The following is a 22260-nucleotide window of genomic DNA, read 5'->3' on the forward strand; positions in this document are numbered from 1 at the left end:
CTGTTCTTGTTTTCATGCTTCACAAAATGGATAAAGGAGCAACAAATGTAGCTCTGGTTCCAGGACTTGTGATTTCCCGCAGGACAACTTTGAACCTTCTCTTTGAAAATGACTTGCTGTTGAGCTCAACGGTTTTATGGCTGTCAGAAACATCTAAAGATCCCTCATTTGTTTTTTAACATCCTGCACGCATTTTTGTACCGTAACAACAGCTGTGATTATCCTGTTTCACTTCTACCACTCAGAATCAGCTCATATAAAAGTCCCCCAAAAAGTGATTCCTCTGTAATTACCAGCCTTTTCTTTTTTCAAACCTCCAGTATGTGATAGCTTGTCCTTAAAACCTGTTAACCTGTTTTTTTCACGAAACTGTTGAGGTTAAGGATGGCAGCTTCTTCATACGTTGCACTCGGAGAGAAAAAGTAGAGACGGAGACGATTAACTGTTTAGCCCTTGGGCATGGTTTATTTTCCTCTGCTTCTCAGGTGCATCCTTTCGCTCAGCCGAGCTAACTTAGAATAACACTCATAGATCTGGACATGTGCATCAGGTGAACACACCCTCATTTACATGACGCAAGCCTGCATCCTTACGTAGCTCAATAATATTACATCCCTACAGTACAGAATATACATGATCTCTCTATACATATAATAACTGAGGACATATGTAAACATTTCCCTTAACACCCCCACTTGTACTCAGGTTGCTGTACTCCAAAACTGTAAACAAAATAACAAAAAGAAAATGTGGACCTCCTCACACATTTTAAACTCCAAAAATGATTCCTGCAAACTTCTTCAGTTTCAGCTTAGTTACAGGTTTTGTCATTATGTCTGCCACCATCTCTTCAGTAGGGCAGTACACCAGAGTTACTTTCCCATCCTTTACAGTTGATCTTATGAAGTGGTACTTTATGTCCACGTGCTTACACCTCTGTCTGCTTACAGGGTTTTTGGCTAGGGCAATTGTTCCCTGGTTGTCCTCATACACTACTGTTTGTGTATATTTGTAATCATCGATAACCTCCAGTAACTGGTCTAGATATATACACTCTTGTATAGTTGAGGCCAGAGCCATGTATTCTGCCTCACAGGTGGAAAGTGCCACTGTAGGCTGCTTCTTACTCTTCCATGAGACTAAATAGCTGTTCTTACTGAGGCTTACACAGTATCCTGTGGTACTGCGCCTGTCGGTGACATCAGCTGCCCAGTCGGCATCACTGTAGGCTAGTAAGCCTAGCTTCTCACTATCGTTTCTTCTGAAACACAACTCTTTCTCTATAGTGCCTCTAAGGTATCTTAACACATGTTTCACAGTTACCCACTGTTCCTCTGTAGGCTCAGCAAAATATTGTGATAGTTTGCTCACAACAAAACTTAAATCTGGCCTTGTACATGTGGTCAGGTATATAAGGCTGCCTACCGCCTCTCTGTACATCCTGACATCATCCATTTTCACTGCATTTTCTGTATAGTCAAGTTTTTGATCACAGGGTGTTTCTCTGGGTTTACAGTTTTGCATGTTAAACCTCTCCAGTATCTTGTTAACATATATAACATCTACATTTCCTGTGACATCTTTACACATCCATCCGACTGTTTGAAATCGATACCCAGAACATGTTTTAGCCTGCCTAAATCTTTCATCTTAAATTTGGCAGAGAGCATCTCTTTCACTTCCTTCATTATTTTGTCATTGCTAGCTGCAATGATCAGATCATCGACCCAGATGATTATTATCAGGGCTGCACATAACTGGTGCGCAGGTGTCATTTGAAAAAAGGCGCATTTCCGTACCAACATTGAGAGAGAGAAAGATAATTTGCGAGTTGCATATGAACTGGTAAGAAAAAAATGTCGAAGAAGCAAGCCACGTTGAGTAGTTACTTTGGTACTCCACCCCCGCCCAAAAAACGTCAGACTGAACCAGCTCAAACAAAACGTGTATTCGCAGAGAAGTGGCTACAGGATGTAGGCTGGCTCCAAACCGATGACGAGCGCACTGAGATGTGGTGCAAAAATATGCAGAGAAAATCCAAATCTTGCTGATAAAAGCAACGCCTTTTATATAGGTTGTACGAATTGTAGTCATCCAGCTTTTGAAAAGCATGAGAAGAGCAAAGAGCATGTGAAGATAGCTGACAAGGGCAGCCAGGATAAGAACCCCAATCGTCCCCTCGACAGGTGGCAGGATACACTCAATGAAGAACAGCGCCAAGCTCTGAGTAATATGTTTCTGTTGGCCTTTCACAAAGCCAAACATGCACGTCCTATGCGTTCATATGAGGAGGACATTGCGCTTCTCAAGAGGCTTGACGTTAATGTTGGGCCTGCTTATCATTCGAGAGAAGGGGGATCCCGCATCATGTAGACCATCGCACAGGCAATCAGTTCAGAGATGTATGACAAATTGAAGGCAGCTGAATTTTGGGGTGTGCTTTTTGATGGATCAGAAGACATAACAAAAGTGGAGCAGGAAATTGTGTACATTGTGTCTGTGGGTAGCAAGGGATAGTTTAGCTCAGATTTCATTGGGTTAATTAATTTGGGTGTGAAACGAACAGGACATAACAGACGGGCTGGAGCAACTCTTCCATGCTTGTGGCTTAGGAGATGAGTGGAAGACGAAGTTGGTGTCCGTATGCACAGACGGAGCTGCAGTGAATGTCGGAGTTTACCGTTGTAAACTCCCCAAACTGCGTAGACTGGTGGCGATTGGGGATTCCCTTGTGCATATTCTTTGTACCGCCCACACCCTCGAGAACTGAGCCAAGTCAGCTGATCGCATGGTTCCATACTGTGAGACATTTAATAGCTCCGTTGTCAAGCTGCTATGCTTTTATTTACAGAAAGGGGGCGCCAAAAGAACAGAACAACTTAAGATGATATGTGATCAGAATGGCATTGCCTTTGTAAAACTAGGAAAGTTTCACAACATTAGATGGTGTGCATGGAGACAAGAGACTCTTTTGAAAATATGGAGGCTATTACCTGCCATTCAATCTCAAGTGGCTACAAGTGATGACAGTGACCTAAAACATGTCTGCACAGAGCGTTTTAAGTGTTTCCTAGCCAACATGCTTGACACTGGAAACATTTTACAGTTCACCTCCCTCAAGTTCCAGCAAGAGAATTTGACTATTGGTGAATGCAAGGATGAGCTCATGGCAGCTATCGGACAGCTGACACTTCTGCTTGACAGTGAAGGCAAGTACAGGAAAGAGACTGTTTCAAATGCTGATTCTGACAGGGACAAGGTTGATGTATTGAGAGGTCAAGTTTGAAAGCAGATATGAATCCCTCAAGTCATGTGATCCATGTTTAATGTTTGATCCTTCAACTTGGCCTAAAGAAAAAAAGACCTCCACAGTTTTGGCAACACAACACTGACTGACATTCTTCAGAAATATGAGGCCATCCTGTCTATCGACAGAGACTCCACTGTAAGAGAATGGATGCTTTTAAAGCAAGCAGGAAAATGTTTGGCAGCGTTCTCTGTGTATGACTTGGTCAACATAGTGAAGACAAGCAATCCAGAAAGATACTCCAACATTCAGAAAGTCCTGCTGTTGTCCCTTACACTGCCCTTGAGCAGTGCTTCATGTGAGAGGGGATTTTCACATCTTAATATAATAAAAAGCATGTTCAGATCCTGCCTGTCAGACTCTCGCCTCTCATCCCTGATGCACATCCATTTGTCTAAGATGACAACAGAGACTTTCGACCCAAACCCAGCTGTTGACTTGTGGATGCAAGCAGCTAATCGCAGACTCAACCAGAGAGAAAGAAGTAGGCCTACATCATCAGCTACCATGTCTGACAGAGAGGAAGACAGTGAGGAGAACAGTCAGGAGGGTAGTCGTGCTAATGTTGTCTTGTGTTCACCTCTGCATGTGTGTTCTGTGTTCACCTCTGCATGTGTGTTCTGTGTTCACCTCTGCATGTGTGTTCTGTGTTCACCTCTGCATGTGTGTTCTGTGTTCACCTCTGCGTGTGTGTTCTGTGTTCACCTCTGCATGTGTGTTCTGTGTTCACCTCTGCATGTGTGTTCAGTGTTCACCTCTGCATGTGTGTTCTGTGTTCACCTCTGCATGTGTGTTCTGTGTTCACCTCTGCATGTGTGTTCTGTGTTCACCTCTGCATGTGTGTTCTGTGTTCACCTCTGCATGTGTGTTCTGTGTTCACCTCTGCATGTGTGTTCAGTGTTCACCTCTGCATGTGTGTTCTGTGTTCACCTCTGCATGTGTGTTCAGTGTTCACCTCTGCATGTGTGTTCTGTGTTCACCTCTGCATGTGTGTTCTGTGTTCACCTCTGCATGTGTGTTCTGTGTTCACCTCTGCACGTGTGTTCTGTGTTCACCTCTGCATGTGTGTTCTGTGTTCACCTCTGCATGTGTGTTCTGTGTTCACCTCTGCATGTGTGTTCTGTGTTCACCTCTGCATGTGTGTTCTGTGTTCACCTCTGCATGTGTGTTCTGTGTTCACCTCTGCACGTGTGTTCTGTGTTCACCTCTGCATGTGTGTTCTGTGTTCACCTCTGCATGTGTGTTCTGTGTTCACCTCTCCATGTGTGTTCAGTGCCGTATGTCTGGCAAATAAAGACCCCCTCAAAAGTTACGGTTTATTTCATTTTAAGGATGAGCACCAAGCAACATGTCCAGGTGCTCCTTTGAGAACCAGGGCAAAAAAGTTATGTGCACCCCTGATTATTATCACCTTTCCACCTTCTGTCTCTTTGGCATAGACACAGTGGTCTGCTGGGTTCTGTGCAAAATCGTCTTCAGTTAAACAATCGTGCAAAACCCTGTTCCAATTTCTACCGGATTGTTTTAGACCATAAAGACATTTTTCTAGCTTACACACCTTACCTTCCCCTCTTTCTTCATAACCCTCTGGTTGTTCGATATAGATTTCATAATCTATAGGAGCGTGTAAGTACGCTGTTTTTACATCCATCTGATGCAGTAGCAAGTCCTCCTGTGCTGCTTTCTGTAACAACACTCTTACACTCGTCAAGCTGGCCGTGGGGGAAAAAGTCTCTCCATAGTCAGTTGCAGCCCCTGAATTGAGACAGGGCCGTTGTGGCTAAACGGCGGTACTACACTTCCGTATAGGTTGCTGGGCCTGGAAACACTTTTTCCCATTGACTTACATTGGGAAAGAGTGGTCTGTAACTCGTTGCATAATTTTTTTGAAACTAAATAAACTACCCAGTATGATTTGTATATTTGGTCCTCAAGTTGTAAAAATGTGCTAATAACGTTATTCTGAGAGTTATTTCCCTCTGGACCGCGACAAGAGTGCATCCATTGATCCAACCCACGGGACCGCGCCGCCCGGCACGTTCATGTGATGTGACCATAGGATGTGACCGGTGACGTGTTCAGCACTACATGCGTTTCTCTTTACCCATGGATGCACAATAACAACAGACCCATATCGCCTTACTGCCAGCACACGGAGCTGTAATAATGGATATATTGCACATGTTTGCTGTAATTCATCATTTGTAAAATATTATACTACATGGGCTGTATGATGTAAATCTTGTATTAAATAAAGTTAATATTACCGATGTAGATTAACGTCCCTGTAGCTTCTTATTTCACTTGCAATATACCATTAAAGGAGTTGAACGTTGCTGTTTGCTATTACTATAATACCACGCAGGGCTAAGCCAGAGTTTACAACCTTTGCATGTGGGCACAACACGTTTTGACCCAGTTTGATTCATTCGCTATACCAAATGATATCGCCCGGGGAAGTCGTCATACATATATAAATATATAAATAAAGATATATGTGTCAAAACTCTAATCAAATTAACAGTTGTATTAATTATAATTGTATATATATATATATATGTGTGTGTGTGTGTGTGTGTGTATATGTGTTATATATACACATATATGTGTATCTAGCCTGTGTTGTATATGTATACACACAAATGAACAACCTTGTGTTTTTTCAAAAAACAGTTATAATATTTATTCAGCTGAAAAAGTCAAAGCTCTACGAAAATGTAATTAAAAATACATAAACATTTCAGGTAGAAATGAGCATTTTATATAGAAATTCACAAAAATAAGAAATTAAACCTAAAAGAGATGTTGACACATGTATACCTCTGATAGCTGGCATAGTAGAACTAGGTGAAAAAAATAGTGACAAAAAATGTAAATACAATTTATATAGATTAAAAGGTAATATAATATTGATTACAATGATTCTATAAAAAAATCCACCAAACATGATCAACAGGAAAGCCCTCTGAAGGCATGTTATGGTTTGAAAAAAAGTTGAGGATGGGGTCCAGACAGTTCAATCAGGAGAGAATTCATTTTATTTAACCCTTTGGAGTCCAGGGCTAATTTGGCTGTTTTCGCATACTTTTGATTTGTCTTACTAAACCCCATTAAAAAATGTTTGGCATGTCAATGTTTGGTATATTTTTGTTAAGGACAACCTCACCTATATAACCTGATAGTTATTTATGTCATTTTGAGATACTATATGGACATTTTGGACCCAAAATCACAAAAAAACGTAAAAACAGATTTTGAAAATGATATTATTTTTCATATAGGTAACGCAAACAGACACAACGAAACCATTTAAAAGCTGGAAATATATACATGGGATGTCACTATGATAATGTGAAAGTTTGATTTAGGTAGCATGAACCTATATACAAATGTTATGAACGAATAACAGGTGTATCCATAGGCTTTTTTCCCTCATTTCTCAAGTTTTGTCAACAGTGACACAGTAGGCACAACAAAACATGTAAAAGCTTAAATAATGTACATGTGATTTCATTCTGATATGGCAAAAGTGTTATTAAAAATATAATACAAATATATATATACACATTATGTACAAAAATCAGTTTTTTCTGTCTTTATCTGTGCCACGCTTCAAAGCAGTTTCTGTCAACTACGACACAGAGGGCAACATCACAGGCTCCTCCTCCTCCATGTCAAAAAACAAGCTTAAAGCTTGACTCACGTTCAGAGTTCTCTTCATCATAGTTGAATCTTCAAAACTCTAAATCTATCTAACTATATCTACATTCTCAATGTTTGTCTGTCACTTTACTTCAATCCAGTCTCCCGCCGTCTCCCGCCGCCTGTCTTTGTATATCTTCGTCTCTCTCCATTTCCCGCCGTCTCTCTTCGGTTCCCGCCGTCCCTCTTCGTCTCTTTTCGTCTCGTTTCGTATCACTCCGTTTACCTGATTACCTCACCCCCTCCCTGGTAAATACATCCTGTTGAGCAGGATCTACAGTTTCCAGTCTTTTCCGTTTCGTAAAATGATAAAATACGGCGAAGATATTAAAATATGTGCTTCCATTATTCATACTTTTGAAATAGTAGTATTAACTTTATATCATCGTATCTCCGTGTTTATTGGGTCTTTTTGCATGAAACAAAGACTGGGATATAGTTTCAAGCCAGTACTTTCGACAGAAACACACAATGTTTTTATGCGGCACCGGCTTGAACAGGTCATGTAATCTGATCACGCCGGCGTGACGGTCGACTCCAAAGGGTTAAGGAACATTTATGGACACATGTCATATGATAAATGTTAAGTCTTTGGCGATTAGACCCCAATCCTGAAATCGTATATCTAAGAGGGGAAATGCAGCCGTGAGCATATAGGGAACCCCCCTGCGGTCTAGACACTGGTGATAATGCTGAAGATCTGGATGTGATGAAAGGAGATGGGATGAAGAGGGGGTGTGATGAGGTCTTTGGATTAGCTCTCCTGGCACTGGATGTGATGAAAGGAGATGGGATGAAGAGGGGGTGTGATGAGGTCTTTGGATTAGCTCTCCTGGCACTGGATGTGATGAAAGGAGATGGGATGAAGAGGGGGTGTGATGAGGTCTTTGGATTAGCTCTCCTGGCACTGGATGTGATGAAAGGAGATGGGATGAAGAGGGGGTGTGATGAGGTCTTTGGATTAGCTCTCCTGGCACTGGATGTGATGAAAGGAGATGGGATGAAGAGGGGGTGTGATGAGGTCTTTGGATTAGCTCTCCTGGCACTGGATGTGATGAAAGGAGATGGGATGAAGAGGGGGTGTGATGAGGTCTTTGGATTAGCTCTCCTGGCACTGGATGTGATGAAAGGAGGTGGATGGGGAGGAGGCGGTTGGCAGCATGAACACCTGGAATCACAGCTGACTGCAGGAGAGAGGAGAACCATTTTATAGTTTGGCTGCAGCACAATGATTGGCTGCTGGATATTGAGGTGAAATGTAATAGGTTAAAGAGAATGCCCGTGATGAGCTGATTATATGCAGCTGCAGAGTGAATGTATATATATACCCAGTCTTCCTGAAAGAACTTGTGCTGAGCTTCATATAGTGAGTCAGACTCATGGTCAGCATGCTGGTTGGGAGGCTCAGTTCTTCCTGTTGACAGAAGATGGCACTTTTCTGAGAGGGAGCCAGCTGGCAGACACTGGACAGTGGCAAACCAACAGATGAAACAGGAATCCATCTGAGAGGCTATGTGGAAAAGGATAAAAACAAGAATGTCAGCAAGACATGAACATATTTAACCACTATCATTCAATTCTGTAATTGCAGGTTTGTTAGCATGATATTTCAAACATAAATGGCCTGTCTTAGTTTAAAGCCCACTCACCACGTCAAGGTGCAGGCCACGAGTGAGGACACAACAACGATCACAAACAGTACACACAAAACGTACATACATATAAATAACTAACCCGCATTCTCTGCAGCATTTTAAAATGAGATTTTGTTTATACTGACTTTGAATTTGGGGTGTCTTGAAGTTACATATGAAAATCTTCCATGTGTATTATTTCCAGTAGTTTGAGTTGGTTATGTTAGAAATGTTTTGGCACATTTGTTCCTATTCTGCTAATGGTATATTGCAGGATATTTAAGTTTCCCATGTACTTTTTAAATGAATAAATCTTTATGTTTAACTTGTAATTGTATTGTAATCATCTTAGTTAGAAATGCTGTTTCCACCCCAACCTCTGCTGCTGAATGATTTTATATATTGTTACTTAAAGTGCTTGTCTTTGATATTATAATGATTACACCAGAAAGTCACTCTTTGTGAGATTTATTTGTTCACATTTTTCCCAGCCACAAGATGATTTCATTCATTGGAGGCCTCAAAGCTGAAGGTATTGATGCACGGATCAATGCAATCCTTTACAACAGCATTCCACTATGGTTTGGGATGTGTCACAATATAGGGAAAGAAAGAGTGACAAAAACATATCAATTAGAATCAGAATCAGAATAAATGTACATTGTTACAGCCTAATGTTACAAAAAGTATTAAAGATTTAAAAAAAAATCTTTCACATTTTACAAAATACACATCCTGTAACAGTTCGGAGGATTTAGCAGCCAGGTATATATTACACAGTTTTAGCGGCATATATATATATTGCACATGGTTGGTATTTAACAAAAAGGGGTGTTGTAGTCTGTGTTGTAGTGTGTGATATTGCTAGGCTATTTATGGGAACATTTTACACCTTTATAAGTACTATATGTTTTAGTTTCTTGTGGGGTACTTAACATGAATAATCACAGTTACTATCCTTTTACTCCATCACATTTCAAAGAGAAATAGGCTATTGTTATTTTAACTCCACCATAGTAATCCATCATCAACTTTACTTTTTATATAAAGATTGAACTCACAATTGATCATAACAGGCTTCAAAGACATATATATTTTTATATATTACCAAGTGGTTTCATGTACAACCCACACAAGTATCGTGCTAAATCAAGCTCTGTTGCTTGGATATCACTAGATCCTGTTACATCAGCATAATATAAAAGTACATAACGATGGATGTGTACATTAGTATAATTACTAGCTAGCCGCTAGCTGCTAACTGCCGCGGCCGCTTCGTTAATATCAAATCCTTCATAAAACAATCCAGTACCATGTGGCTTGTTGGAGCTCCTGCCCCCCCCCTCCCTATGAGCCCAGTGGCCGTCTGCGAGACAGCGAGACACAGCGAAACCCAGCCCGAACACACACACACACCCGCAGCCTGGCTGGGAGTTTGTGTGTGTGCTCACACACCGACTCACAGCCTCGCCGCGTCCCGCCGTCTCAGGGAGGTGAAATCAGCGGAGCTGCAGCTGAGAAAAGGAAGTTAACGTAACGGCTCCGCGGACGTAACGTAACGGCTCCAGGGATTGGTCTATTTGGCCAATGGGTCCATTTGGGTATGGGCACGTCACTGTAGGAAGAAAAAGAGAAATCTCCAATGAGGCGTTCTGGGGCAGCATAGACAGGTATTTTCTGTGTTAGAGTTTTACTCGCTACAGGGTGTACTTTGAGGGTTTGTGACTCTGCAGACCGTTTACATGCAAAAAAGGGGACGGGTAATAACCAGAAAAGCATGACATGGGACCTTTAAGCTCCATTATGGCGCATTTCCACTGCAGCGGGGTAGCCCCGTTTAAGCGTCCTCGCTCAGGCCTCGGGCTGCCTCGCTGGCCGTCCGAGGCCGTGGCGCATTTCCATTACAGTTTAGGACCTTGGGTAGCAACGCAGTGTAGGCGTGGCGATCGGCTTTTTGGGCCGAGCGACGCTGGGTAAAACTGCAGTGGCGTCATCTTCAATGCAACACAACTCACAAAACACACACAACAATGGAGGATGTGGAAGCGATCGTTTACTTGTTTCTTGGTGTGTGGCTTGTTAACATGCTGTGCTCTGCATAACCTCTGCGAGAGTCATGGAGAGGACTATGATGATGGGTGGAATGCACCAGCAGCAGCAGCACCTGGGGTAGCAGTGGCTCAAGGTGCAGAGGAGGAGGGCACTGACATCAGAGAGGGTTTGATGCGCTACCTGAATACCTAAATATGCATTGTATTGTATTCATTGTATTGAACATAAATACATCTTTTTTTTTTTCATATACATGTGTTTGTCAAATGTTTTAAACAAATGTTATCTGAATTGAATATTTAGTAAATATTTGAATTTCAAGCACCAGTAAGTACTGCCCCATAATAAGAACATTTGAGGAAATATCAGATCATGAAAAGAAAATATTTCTAATCAATTAAGCGAATATCAAAGCTAACTATAAACATAAATACTAAAGTGTAAAACACAGCAAAACTATATTCATAAATGCAAGTGTAAAATAGTGTGGACAATTGTAAACATGGATGGAGGCTAAAGTATCCACAACATAAAATAATATATTAAAATATAACCTCAATCTTTCTTCTAGACATGTTAAAAGCTTGCTTGAATGGTTATAGGTTTTTTCTTTTGTTCTCTTGTCTTTGAAATATATAAGGAATGTGTTGTTTGAGTCTAGTAGAATGAGGGTATTACAATTGAGCAATTTCTACTACATGTATTATGTATTTATCATGTATTCTTAATACTATTACAAAATAAACATGTAATAATGTTTTAGAGGAGGACCTCAAGCTAGCAAACTCAATTTCTTGCTTTAAATCTCTTAAAACTAACTTATCTTATGGGCTTTTTCCTAACTGATGGTGTTTGTTATTGCTTTATAAATTCATGTATGTTTATATCTTCTCTAAATCAAGATTATGTGAATCTGATTTTTTTCTGTTGGGTGCAATTCATTATCAACAAGAGATAAGATAAGTAAAATAAGTACTTTATTGATGGCAGTATAAAAATACAAAAAAAAAAATTGTATCAAAAAGGCATGCCATTAAACAATACAAATAAAAAATGTAAAACTGTATTGCAGCCAGCATAAATATACATGGCATTGTAAAAATAAATATAAAATGCACATTTTAAAGAAAATAAATAAACAAGAAAGTACAAATGTTGCATTTAAAAATTAACTAGATAAAAAATATATAATATGTACAATAACTATTAAGGTTATTTGAAGTATCACGGAGGAGACGGGCCACGTCGGCTGCCCAGTCCCCCTAGCACCTCGCCAAGAGTGCGCAGGAAGGCTAGGTTGAAGGTCTATGCTTGAGCGGCCTCCTCCCTTCTCAAGACGGCCTCCTCCCTTCTCAAGGCCGCATCCAACTCCCATCTCCGCTCAGCAGACGCTTTGGCCCAGTCCAAGTGCCGTTCCTGCTGGGCCATGTGCTGTTCATGGTGCCGTTCCTGCTGGGCCCGATCCTCTCCTCCTCGTTTCCTCTTGCCTGGGTGACAATTAGATAATAATTAGCAATAAGGAAAAAACACAGGACAGGTACAGGTCACACAAGGATATAATAATAACATGTATAAACAGAACAACAGTAAGGTGAACTAAAGAAAGTTCTGGCCCTAGATGTTTACAATGATTGTGAATTACATTATGTCCAGCCTGTTGATAATGAATATACATATATGTATATGATAGGATGTCACACACAACTGTACTAGCTGCTTACTAGCTAAGACTTTACTTGTAACAGAGCATTTCCACACAGTGGTATAGATTATTTTAATTACTGACGATGGATGATCCAAGGTTTAAAAAAACAAAACACAATTCCAGTCGTTTTGCCATTTCTATTTCTTACCTAGAACCACACGCTGCGGTGTCGTGATGGCACTCGGCGTTGGTGGTTGAGTTGGTGTCGGTTCTTCGGCTAGTGTCTGTGGTCGAGCTGGGGTCCGTTCTGGATTCCATGACGATGTTGTGGACGGAACACTGCCATCACCCGTTGATCGGGAATGTTCCTCCTCACTAGTCCCAATGTAATCATCTAGAACAGCAAAATGACTTGTTAATTCCACAAACTACTGCAGCACAATACTAAATAGCAACAACAACTGTAGAAAAGAAAAACTGAACGTAAACAATGGCACATATGGTGTTAGCAAACAATAGCTCTAGCTAAGGCTATCTGCCTATGTAGCTCTTCGGGGCTCCATACAAGCATGGGTTGTCGAACATTAATGTAAGGATAAAATAGACTTCTTTGTTAGAAGTGAGCGTACCTTGCAGGGACTCCAGTAAAGCCGTTGCAGAGTCCAGGCCTCCCTCCCTCCCAACGTTGGCCGGTCTATGGCCGTAAATCTGGTCCAACAAGTCGAACCACTTCCATTGTTTCCTACCCGCACCACTCGTGTTATTGTTGTCCTTTACTTGGCGATATTCACTCTTCATCTTTTTGAGTTTTTCCCTACACTGCAGGAAAGTCCTCGACAATCCGCGTTCGGACATCTGTGCAGATACATCCTGGAACACTTTCACATTTTGCGTTGTTCCGTCGAGCTCCCGCTGGATTTTATCATCCCCAATGAGATTAAGGAACGTCGTCACCTCCTCGGTCGACCACGGTGTGCTTTTCTTCGACGTTGCCATTTTTGTAGCTCCTCCGTTTACAAAATGCTGTTTATAAAAATGCTGCAAGCTTGCTTCTAGATATATATGCGACGCTAGGGATGATCTCGCGCGCGATCTTGTGACGATTCTCTCTGACCAATCAGCAGTCGAGAGTGTTGACGTCACTAGTTCAGCCCTGGCCCTGGTCTGATAGAACCACGATTTTATGGGGCCGGAAAAAGAGGGAAAAAGTACCCGCTAGCCGGTGCTAGGCTATATGGAAAGGCCACCAAAAACTGGCCTGGCCGCTTGAGGACGGTTAAGGACGCTTAAACGGGGCTATCCGCTGCAGTGGAAATGCGCCATTAGTGTTGCTGAGATATCAGCAGGTCGATATCAGTGTGACCAGATGGAGATGCAGATGGATTTAGCTGGATACAGTTTCTTGTAGCGGTGAACAGGGAATCAGATAAAACATATCAAGATCTCTGCTTGTCCTCCATGTCACCAATAGTATACAGTTATAAACCAGAATAACATATATAACTCAGTAATAATGACAGCCTGCAGCGGCAAAACTACACTAATTGCACCGCATAAGCACATAGGTGCGCCACATTTGCGGCTCAGTTGAGGCTCCCTCCGCAAGATAAGGCCCCTTCTGCAAGGTGAGGCCCCCTCTGCAAGGTGAGGCCCCCTCTGCAAGGTGAGGCCCCCTCTGCAAGGTGAGGCCCCCTCTGCAAGGTGAGGCCCCCTCTGCAAGGTGTGGCCCCACGCAGTCTGTATGATCGGCCTGTAGGGAGGGACGGCCCTGGGACTAATGGCGCGTTTCAACTGCAGCGCGGAGCTCGCTTTAAGCGTGCCGAGCCGTGCGGGGCCCGTTTTTGGTTGCGTTTCCACTTGGCCTAGTACCGGCTAGCGGGTCCTAATTCACAGTTTTTCTGGCCCCATACAATCGTGGTTCTAGGGCCAGGAACAACCAGGCTGAGTCGGGCTGAGTATGCTAAACTAGAGAGAGAATCGCTGGCAAGGGGGCTACAACTACAACAAGATGAACATATTTGACCGTGATTTAATTGTAATACACGTTTCAAAATGCTGCCGAAGTAACAACATACTGATACCGGTTAGTAAAAACCATGAATTAATGCTTTGACAAGTCTGCAGACAGACGGCAGGCGAAAAACCCTTTTAAAATGCGTGTTTTCTAAATGGAGCTTGGCTAAGCTAACGTTATATATGCTCCGACCGTCCACACTCACAACAACGGCCTATACAGACATAAATAAACCAGCGACTGTATTCTCCATGACACAGGCAGTCTGTGGTTTGTACTTGTTTAACTTTTGTCTAGTTTCTGAACAGATATGAGGAGCTGTGAGCTCTGAGTGCTAACAGCTAACGGCTGTGTTGTTTTTCTGGGGCGCTCATTGAAGATGACGTCACGGCTCCGCCTACACTGCGTTACTATAGTAACTACCCCAGTTCCTAAACTGTAATGGAAGCGCAGCATTAAAGTGAGCCGGGCCTAATAAGGCCTAACCAAACCGAGCGAAGCCGAGCGAAGCCGAGCGAGGCCTACAGTGGAAACGCGCCAAAACTAACCTTTAGAGATGCCCCCCCTCTGGACATATGGTAACAGCACCCAGTGTTGACATGGTGTGAGGCTGTCAGGGATACTGTGAAGTATAAACATGTTCAACATCTCCTCATGACCGATGACACACACAGTGAACAAAACATCCCACACAGCCTTCAGTCTGCCTCTGATCACATTACTCGTGCAGAGAGACCTCTCTAAAAACAAACATACTTTGGTCATGATGCTTTGTGGGTAAAAAACATTATTTATTCCATTCATTATGCAACATTTTCTTGCCGTTGCAGCTAATAATTCTGCAATAAAAATAGTTGTTGGCCAACTTCATCAAACTTTAAAAAAAACATAGACAGATCATGTTCTTGTTAGTTGATATGGCAAACTTCTGCACAAACATATATCACTTTTTTACCCATCCAGCGTTTACGGAGCAGCATTAGATGTTGTGTTGTCCCCTTGATGAATCTAAGTCCATTATTCTCCTCCATTTAGTCAAAGTCAACTTTATTGTCAATCTTCCAGTTTGTGTGTACAGACAGAGAGATCGAAATACCGTTTCCCACAATCACGAATATAAAAACAAATGTATATAAAAATATGTATGCAAATATGTATATATACAGTACACAGAATCAAAGACACATTTTTACATGTGAACACATTAAGACCTAAATAAAAACTAGGGCTGTCAGTCAATTAAAATATTTAATCGCGATTAATCACATGATTGTCCATAGTTAATCGTGATTAATCGCAAATGAATCGCACATTTTTTATCTGTTCTAAATGTACCTTAGAGGGATATTTTTCAAGTTTTTAATACGCTTATCAACATATGAGTGACAAATATGCTTTATGCTAATGTTTGTTTATTATCATTGGAACGATGACAAATATTCTCCTCAATATCTTCAATACAACAACCTGGAACCTCTCACATACAATACAATACAATAATACAATACAAAGTGTGTGCGTGCATGGTCACTCTCTCTCTCTCGCTCTCTCTCTCACACTCTCTCCCAACCCTGTCTACTTCTTTGCACTGAGCCAGTTGCTCAAACAGACAAGCCTGTTTACATTGTCGGACGACAGGGCAGCTCACTTCTTCTGAACAACATGCCCAGACAATGAAAACAATCTCTCACAGGGTACGGATGTGGCAGGTGTTGCCAAGTACTTGCGTGCAAGGCCGGCCATCTTGCTGTGTGCCCCTTCATGTTTGGACCACCACTGTTGAGGACAGTCCTCCAGGGCAATAGTAGGCTCTGCCCTGTAGTGCCCCACACAGGTCTCAACACGTGTTATTATCTCTCTCTCTCTCTCTCTCACTCACTCACTCATTCACTCACACACACACACACTACACACACACACACACACAACACACACACACACACACACACACACACACACACACACACACACACACACACACAGTTATCTCTCTCTCTCACACACATTCATTCTCTCTCTCTCATACACACACACACAGTATATATATAATATATATAAAAAATAAATATATATTTCCATCCATCCATCTTCTCCCGCTTATCCGTGGTCGGGTCGCGGGGTAGCAGTTCCAGCAGAGAGCCCCAAACTTTCCTTTCCCTGGCGACATCAACCAGCTCTGACTGGGGGATCCCAAGGCGCTCCCAGGCCAGCGAAGAGATATAATCCCTCCACCTGGTCCGAGGTCTACCCCTTGGTCTCTTCCCAGCTGGACGTGCCTGGAACACCTCCCTAGGGAGGCGCCCAGGTGGCATCCTAACTAGGTGCCCGAACCACCTCAACTGGCTCCTTTCGACGCGAAGGAGGAGCGGCTCAACTCCGAGTCCCTCCCTGATGACCGAACTTCTCACCTTATCCCTAAGGGAGACACCAGCCACCCTGCGGAGAAAACCCATCTTGGCCGCTTGTATCCGCGATCTCGTTCTTTCGGTCATGACCCATCCTTCATGACCATAGGTGAGGGTAGGAACGAAAATGGCCCGGTAGACAGAGAGCTTTGCCTTCTGGCTCAGCTCTCTTTTCGTCACAACGGTGCGGTAAAGCAACTGCAGTACCGTTCCCGCTGCTCCGATTCTCCGGCCCATCTCACGCTCCATTGTTCCCTCACTCGAGAACAAGACCCCGAGATACTTGAACTCCTTCACTTGGGGTAAGGACTCATTCCCTACTTGGAGTGGACAGTCCATCGGTTTCCTGTTGAGAACCATGGCCTCAGATTTGGAGGTGCTGATCCTCATCCCAGCCGCTTCACACTCGGTTGCGAACCGATCCAGTGAGTGCTGAAGGTCGCAGACCGTTGAAGCCATTAGAACCACATCATCTGCAAAAAGCAGTGGTGCAATCCTTAGTCCACCGAACTGCAGACCCCCTCCCCCACGACAATGCCTCGAAATCCGATCAATGTATATTACAAACAGGATTGGTGACAAAGCGCAGCCCTGGCGGAGGCCAACCCTTACCGGAAATGGGTCCGACTTACTGCCGAGGACCCGGACACAGCTCTCGCTTTGGGAGTACAGAGATTGGATGGCCCTGAGTAGAGACCCCCTCACCCCATACTCCCGCAGCACCTCCCACAGTAACTCCCTGGGAACTCGTCATACGCCTTCTCCAAGTCCACAAAACACATGTAGACCGGATAAGCGTACTCCCAGGCCCCCTCCAGGATCCTTGCGAAAAAAAAATGTTTTTATTTATTTATATTTATTATATATATATAAATATATATATCATGTGAACATTTCTAATGAGGAGATAAATCGCGCTATTAAAAGTGGAAAAGCCCCCGGACCGGACGGCTTCCCTATTGAATTCTATAAAACATTTGCCGGCAAACTGACGCCTGTGCTGCGCGAAGTATATGCAGAGGCACTCCAGCAGGGTTCACTGCCCCCCACATTAGCTCAGGCGGTGATAACAGTCATCCTTAAAAAGGGCAAAGATCCAGCGAAATGCGACTCCTACAGACCAGTAAGTCTAGTCTGTTGTGATAACAAAATTCTCTCCAAAGCTTTAGCTCTGCGCCTTGAGACTGTTCTGCATAGAATCATCCACCCGGACCAAACAGGGTTTGTAAAAATCTTCGTCGCCTATATAATATAATTTACTCAAATCCAGGACTCTCTCCAGAGGCCCTCATCTCTCTAGACGCACCCAAAGTCTTTGATCGCATTGAATTTGACTACCTATTTGCAACTCTTGCTAAATTTGGCTTCGGCCCATGCTTTATCTCCTGGATAAAGGTCCTCTACTCTGCACCTCAAGCAGCAGTTTGCACTAATAATATAATTTCGAAATACTTCCGGCTTCAACGGGGCACAAGGCAGGGATGCCCCCTGTCCCCCCTCTTGTTTGATATAGCCATAGAACCGTTAGCAGCTGCTCTCAGGAATCGGTCAAATTTGACAGGCATTCAGCGGGGAGGCTGTACGCATAAGCTGTCTTTGTATGCAGACGATGTTTTACTGTACTGCTCCGATCCGCTTCCATTCCGGCTATACTCGATGTAATCACCTCTTTCGGCAAGGCTTCTGGGTATAAGATCAACATGACCAAGAGTGTACTCTTCCCCATCAATGAGACAGCGGCCAAGCTTTCATTTAGCGAACTCCCCTTTTAAAGTGGCCATTGACTCTTTCACCTACCTGGGAGTGTGTGTGACACAGGACTTTAAAACCCTGTTTAAAAAGAACCTGCAACCAGCTCTGGACAAGGTTAATGAGGACCTGAAGCGCTGGGCGTTGCTCCCTATTTTGTTGGCGGGCAGGGTGAACACCATTAAAATGGTTATTATGCCACATATGCTGTATTATGTTCAGTCAATTCCTGTTTTTCTCCCTAAAAAGGTTTTTAAAGACCTGGACAAATATATTTCCACTTTTATCTGGAATAAGAAAATTCCCCCGGCATTTCTTGAGAAGAGAAAGGCAGAAGGGGGTCTTGCATTACCACATTTTTCACACTACTACTGGGCTGCCAATATCCATAAAATGGCATTCTGGATGAGTCATTTCCGGGAAGGGGGCGGTCCTATCTGGTCTAGCATGGAACAACACTCGTGTGAACCACTGGCCCCTGCCTCCCTGATGTGTGCTCCTTTACCACTTAGTAGAAAATATCACTCGAACAACCCTGTGGTCAATAGCTCTCTTAGGATATGATCACAGTTCAGGAGGCATTTTGGATATAGACAAACTATCTCCTTCATCCCCATAGTTCGCAATCCGGCTTTCAAACCAGCCCTGATAGACTCCGCTTTCCACCTGTGGTCCCGGAAGGAACTTAAGTGTGTTGCTGATCTGTTCTACAAAGGGGTATTCACATCCTTTGAACATTTAGTCAAAGAATATGACATCCCAAGGAATCATTATTTTAGATATTTACAAATTCGTGATTATACAAGAAAACTATTTCCCTCCTTCCCGGCCGCCCCACCTGGTGGATGGATGGAAGACTGCCTTGGCCTCAAACCTTGTCAGGGAGGCTATATCTCAAAGCTATATAATATTATTCAAGAAATCTCTAGCCCTTCCCTTAACCACCTTAAGGGTGCCTGGGAGCGTCTATCGTTATTCCAACCCAGTTTAGATTTTGCTTCCGCATTACGCAAGAACGTAGCTCTACGCGATAGCGTCATAGCCTTCTTCTTCGGCTGTTATAGCAACCTGGCGTTACATCTCTATGGGCGGCAAATATGAATCTGACAAGCGAAATACCGTCCTTTTAAACGCCCATAATTATAATTATAATTATAATAATAAAATAGTGCTTCTTTGTCAATATGACTGACGACCACACTTATGCAGTGCTGAGGTAATGTTAATTCATCATTTAATATGAATTCCTGATGGATATAAGAGGGATACATTAGCAAACATCTGTATATATAGCCTATATAATGTTTCGTTTTTTTGTTTGTCATGTAACATATTAACGTTTTGACCTTCTGTTTAGGATGTAAAGGTATCTATTTAATATTTTATTTAATGTCTATTTTGTTATATAATACAACATTTGACATTAATAACATATAAACGTTTGTAAAATATAAAAATGAAATGTTGGGACATTTATAAAAATGTATTCCTTTACATAAAAGTGCTTTCCAGAGGTGTAAGAAGTGATAAGATATTGTACTGTACTTGAGTAAAGGTACAAGTACCAGAGTGTAGAAATACTCAATACTTTTATTATATTGTGTTGTTTATATATATGTATGTGTGTGTGTGTACAAATGAATTAATATAAAGTGTATGTGAGTGTGTGTATAAATGAATGAATACATCTGTGTGTATAAATGTGCGAGTACATATAAGTGTGTGTTTATATGTTTATAAATGAATAAATGTGTGTATATATATATAAAACAGTATCATTAAATAATGCTGTGTGTGTATAAATGAATGAATACATCTGTGTATATTTATGAATAAATACATGTGTGAGTACATATAAGTGTGTGTGTATATGTATAAATGTATATATAAAATAGTATCATTAAATATATATATATAAAATAGTATCATTAAATAATGCTGTCAAATAAATGAAGTGCACAGTAATAGTCAAGGTTATATTCAATATTCTGCTGATAAGATAAGATATTTAAAATGTCTTTTGTTTGTCCTGAAAACGACATTTGAGAATACACACAGGCTATTTATAGATGATAAAACACCAGTAATACAATCTCAGGAATCTTCGATATGGCTTTGATTACAGGATCGTTTACTTTCAGTCAACAAACAAACAGGATCGTTTACTTTCAGTCAACAAATCCTTTGGAAAGACAAAAAACAACTATTCATCCTGCTTTACCGCGACCGCTATAACAGCCGAAGAATAACAGCCGAAGAATAACAGCCGAAGAAGAAGGCTATGACGCTATCGCGTAGAGCTACGTTCTTGCGTAATGCGGAAGCAAAATCTAAACTGGGTTGGAATAACGATAGACGCTGCCTGGGAAGAAGAAATGGGCATAGAACTAACCGATGAGACCTGGCGGTCTGCAACTGAGAACATACATAAATCCTCCATCTGTGTGAGGCATGGAGTACTTCAATTTAAAGTGTTCCCTCGATTACATCTGTGCAGGAGCAGGCTTGCCAGGCTGTACCCTGAGGTGGATCCCACATGCCAGAGGTGTCATTGTGCCACGGCTACCCTATTGCACATGTTTTTCTCCTGTCAGTCCATTTTCCCGTTTTGGTCTTCTATATTTGAAACGTTTTCATTGATGTATGGACAGTAGGTATCAGCCTCTCAGTCTGTCAGTCTGTCAGGAGAGAGCTCCCCTCCACCTTTGTTGTAGAAACATCTTCTTCTTATATCCGTTAGCGCAGCTAGCACCCGGTGCTAATAACAACAGCGCCGGTAGGTACCTCGCTCCCACGCTCAATTGTACTTTGGCTGTGAGCTGCGGGCGCCAGATAAGCCAACATCCCCCACTTTCATCACTTACAGCGCCCATCGTACAGGGCAAATGAAAAGTGTAGCCGGGGTGAAAAAGGTGTTACCTTTACTTAATTATGAATGTTGTTACATCAAGGCCGAAAATTAGGATGAGCACAAACGGTCAAAAATGTTTTTCTCCCTCCCAGAGCTGCCAGCGCAGCGCTTCCCCAGATCTGGCGCCCTAGGCGAACATCTATAACGCCAATGCTAAGGACCGGTCCTGCATGAAAGGGAGCAAGGTCATTGGACAGACAAATTACAAATTCATTTAGGTTGCTTGGTTACTTAAAAGGCTGCGTGACCCGGTCAATGCCATATATTTAAAAAAAAATTGCACCGGCTGCACCGTCGATAGTTACGCCACTGGGGATGCTCCGATCGATTGGCCGCCGATCATTATCAGCCAATGTTCACTCTTAATAGTTTGATCGGTGCTCTCTATAAAGGCCGATCAGCAGAGCTGGAACTGATCAATATGATCACCTGTTGCCCCGCCCGCTGTTTAGCGAGCTGTATGAGAAACTGACCGGCTGTCAGGAGAGAGAGGAAAAGAGAGGCTCCGTTTCTCCCGTGTTATTATTCAAAGTTAATGTAAACTTTTGAATAATGTACTTCATCTACTACGAGTAGTTTGTTTGAATGTAATAATTATGTTGTTTGTGGAATCATTTATTGGAAAATTAATCTGAATTTTTCGATCTGTTACGATTATAAACTGAAGCAATATAAAAATGAGCCCCATTAACCGAGTTTTAAACATCATAGTCCGGTAATTACCTGACGGAAACTCTGCTGCACAATTCTTCTTCTTCTTCTTCTTCTTCTTCTTCTTCTTCTTCTTCTTCTTCTTCTTCTTTCTTCTTCTTCTTCTTCTTCTTCTTCTTCTTCTTCTTCT

At 42.3% G+C, this 22260-nt stretch overlaps 2 protein-coding genes across 4 annotated transcripts in view; one reads left to right on the top strand and one right to left on the bottom strand.

Annotated features, from left to right (window-relative positions):
• alcama (activated leukocyte cell adhesion molecule a) overlaps positions 1-22260 on the top strand; it is a gene marked incomplete in the record, with an annotated part of 106693 nt that overhangs the window by 44809 nt on the left and 39624 nt on the right.
• Positions 11644-22198, bottom strand: LOC117544187 (zinc finger protein with KRAB and SCAN domains 2-like). 3 transcript variants are annotated; one of them, XM_034213140.1, is made up of 4 exons: positions 12970-13340; positions 12549-12734; positions 12145-12182; positions 11644-12111 (listed from the first exon to the last, which is right to left on the bottom strand). In XM_034213140.1, exons 1-4 carry the CDS (start codon positions 13334-13336, stop codon positions 12001-12003), a joined length of 702 nt encoding a protein of 233 aa, XP_034069031.1. In that variant the 5' UTR covers positions 13337-13340; the 3' UTR covers positions 11644-12000. The 3 variants fall into 3 exon arrangements, 2 of the variants coding, with proteins under 2 accessions (XP_034069031.1, XP_034068951.1); XM_034213060.1 differs by having other exon boundaries at positions 11777-12182; XR_004568679.1 differs by lacking the exon at positions 12970-13340 and adding an exon at positions 22143-22198 and having other exon boundaries at positions 11783-12182.

This window comes from Gymnodraco acuticeps, unplaced genomic scaffold (assembly GCF_902827175.1).
Source record: "Gymnodraco acuticeps unplaced genomic scaffold, fGymAcu1.1, whole genome shotgun sequence".
Classification (NCBI taxonomy): domain Eukaryota; kingdom Metazoa; phylum Chordata; class Actinopteri; order Perciformes; family Bathydraconidae; genus Gymnodraco; species Gymnodraco acuticeps.

Bases quoted from the DNA above. Each gene is read 5' to 3' on its own strand.
- LOC117544187 (XM_034213060.1), bottom strand. From the start codon at position 13,336: ATGGCAACGTCGAAGAAAAGCACACCGTGGTCGACCGAGGAGGTGACG. The intron at 12,735-12,969 runs GTACGCTCACTT...TTGCTGTTCTAG, and splicing joins TTTACTGGAGTCCCTGCAAG to ATGATTACATTGGGACTAGT. The intron at 12,183-12,548 runs GTAAGAAATAGA...ATTGTCACCCAG, and splicing joins ACCGCAGCGTGTGGTTCTAG to GCAAGAGGAAACGAGGAGGA.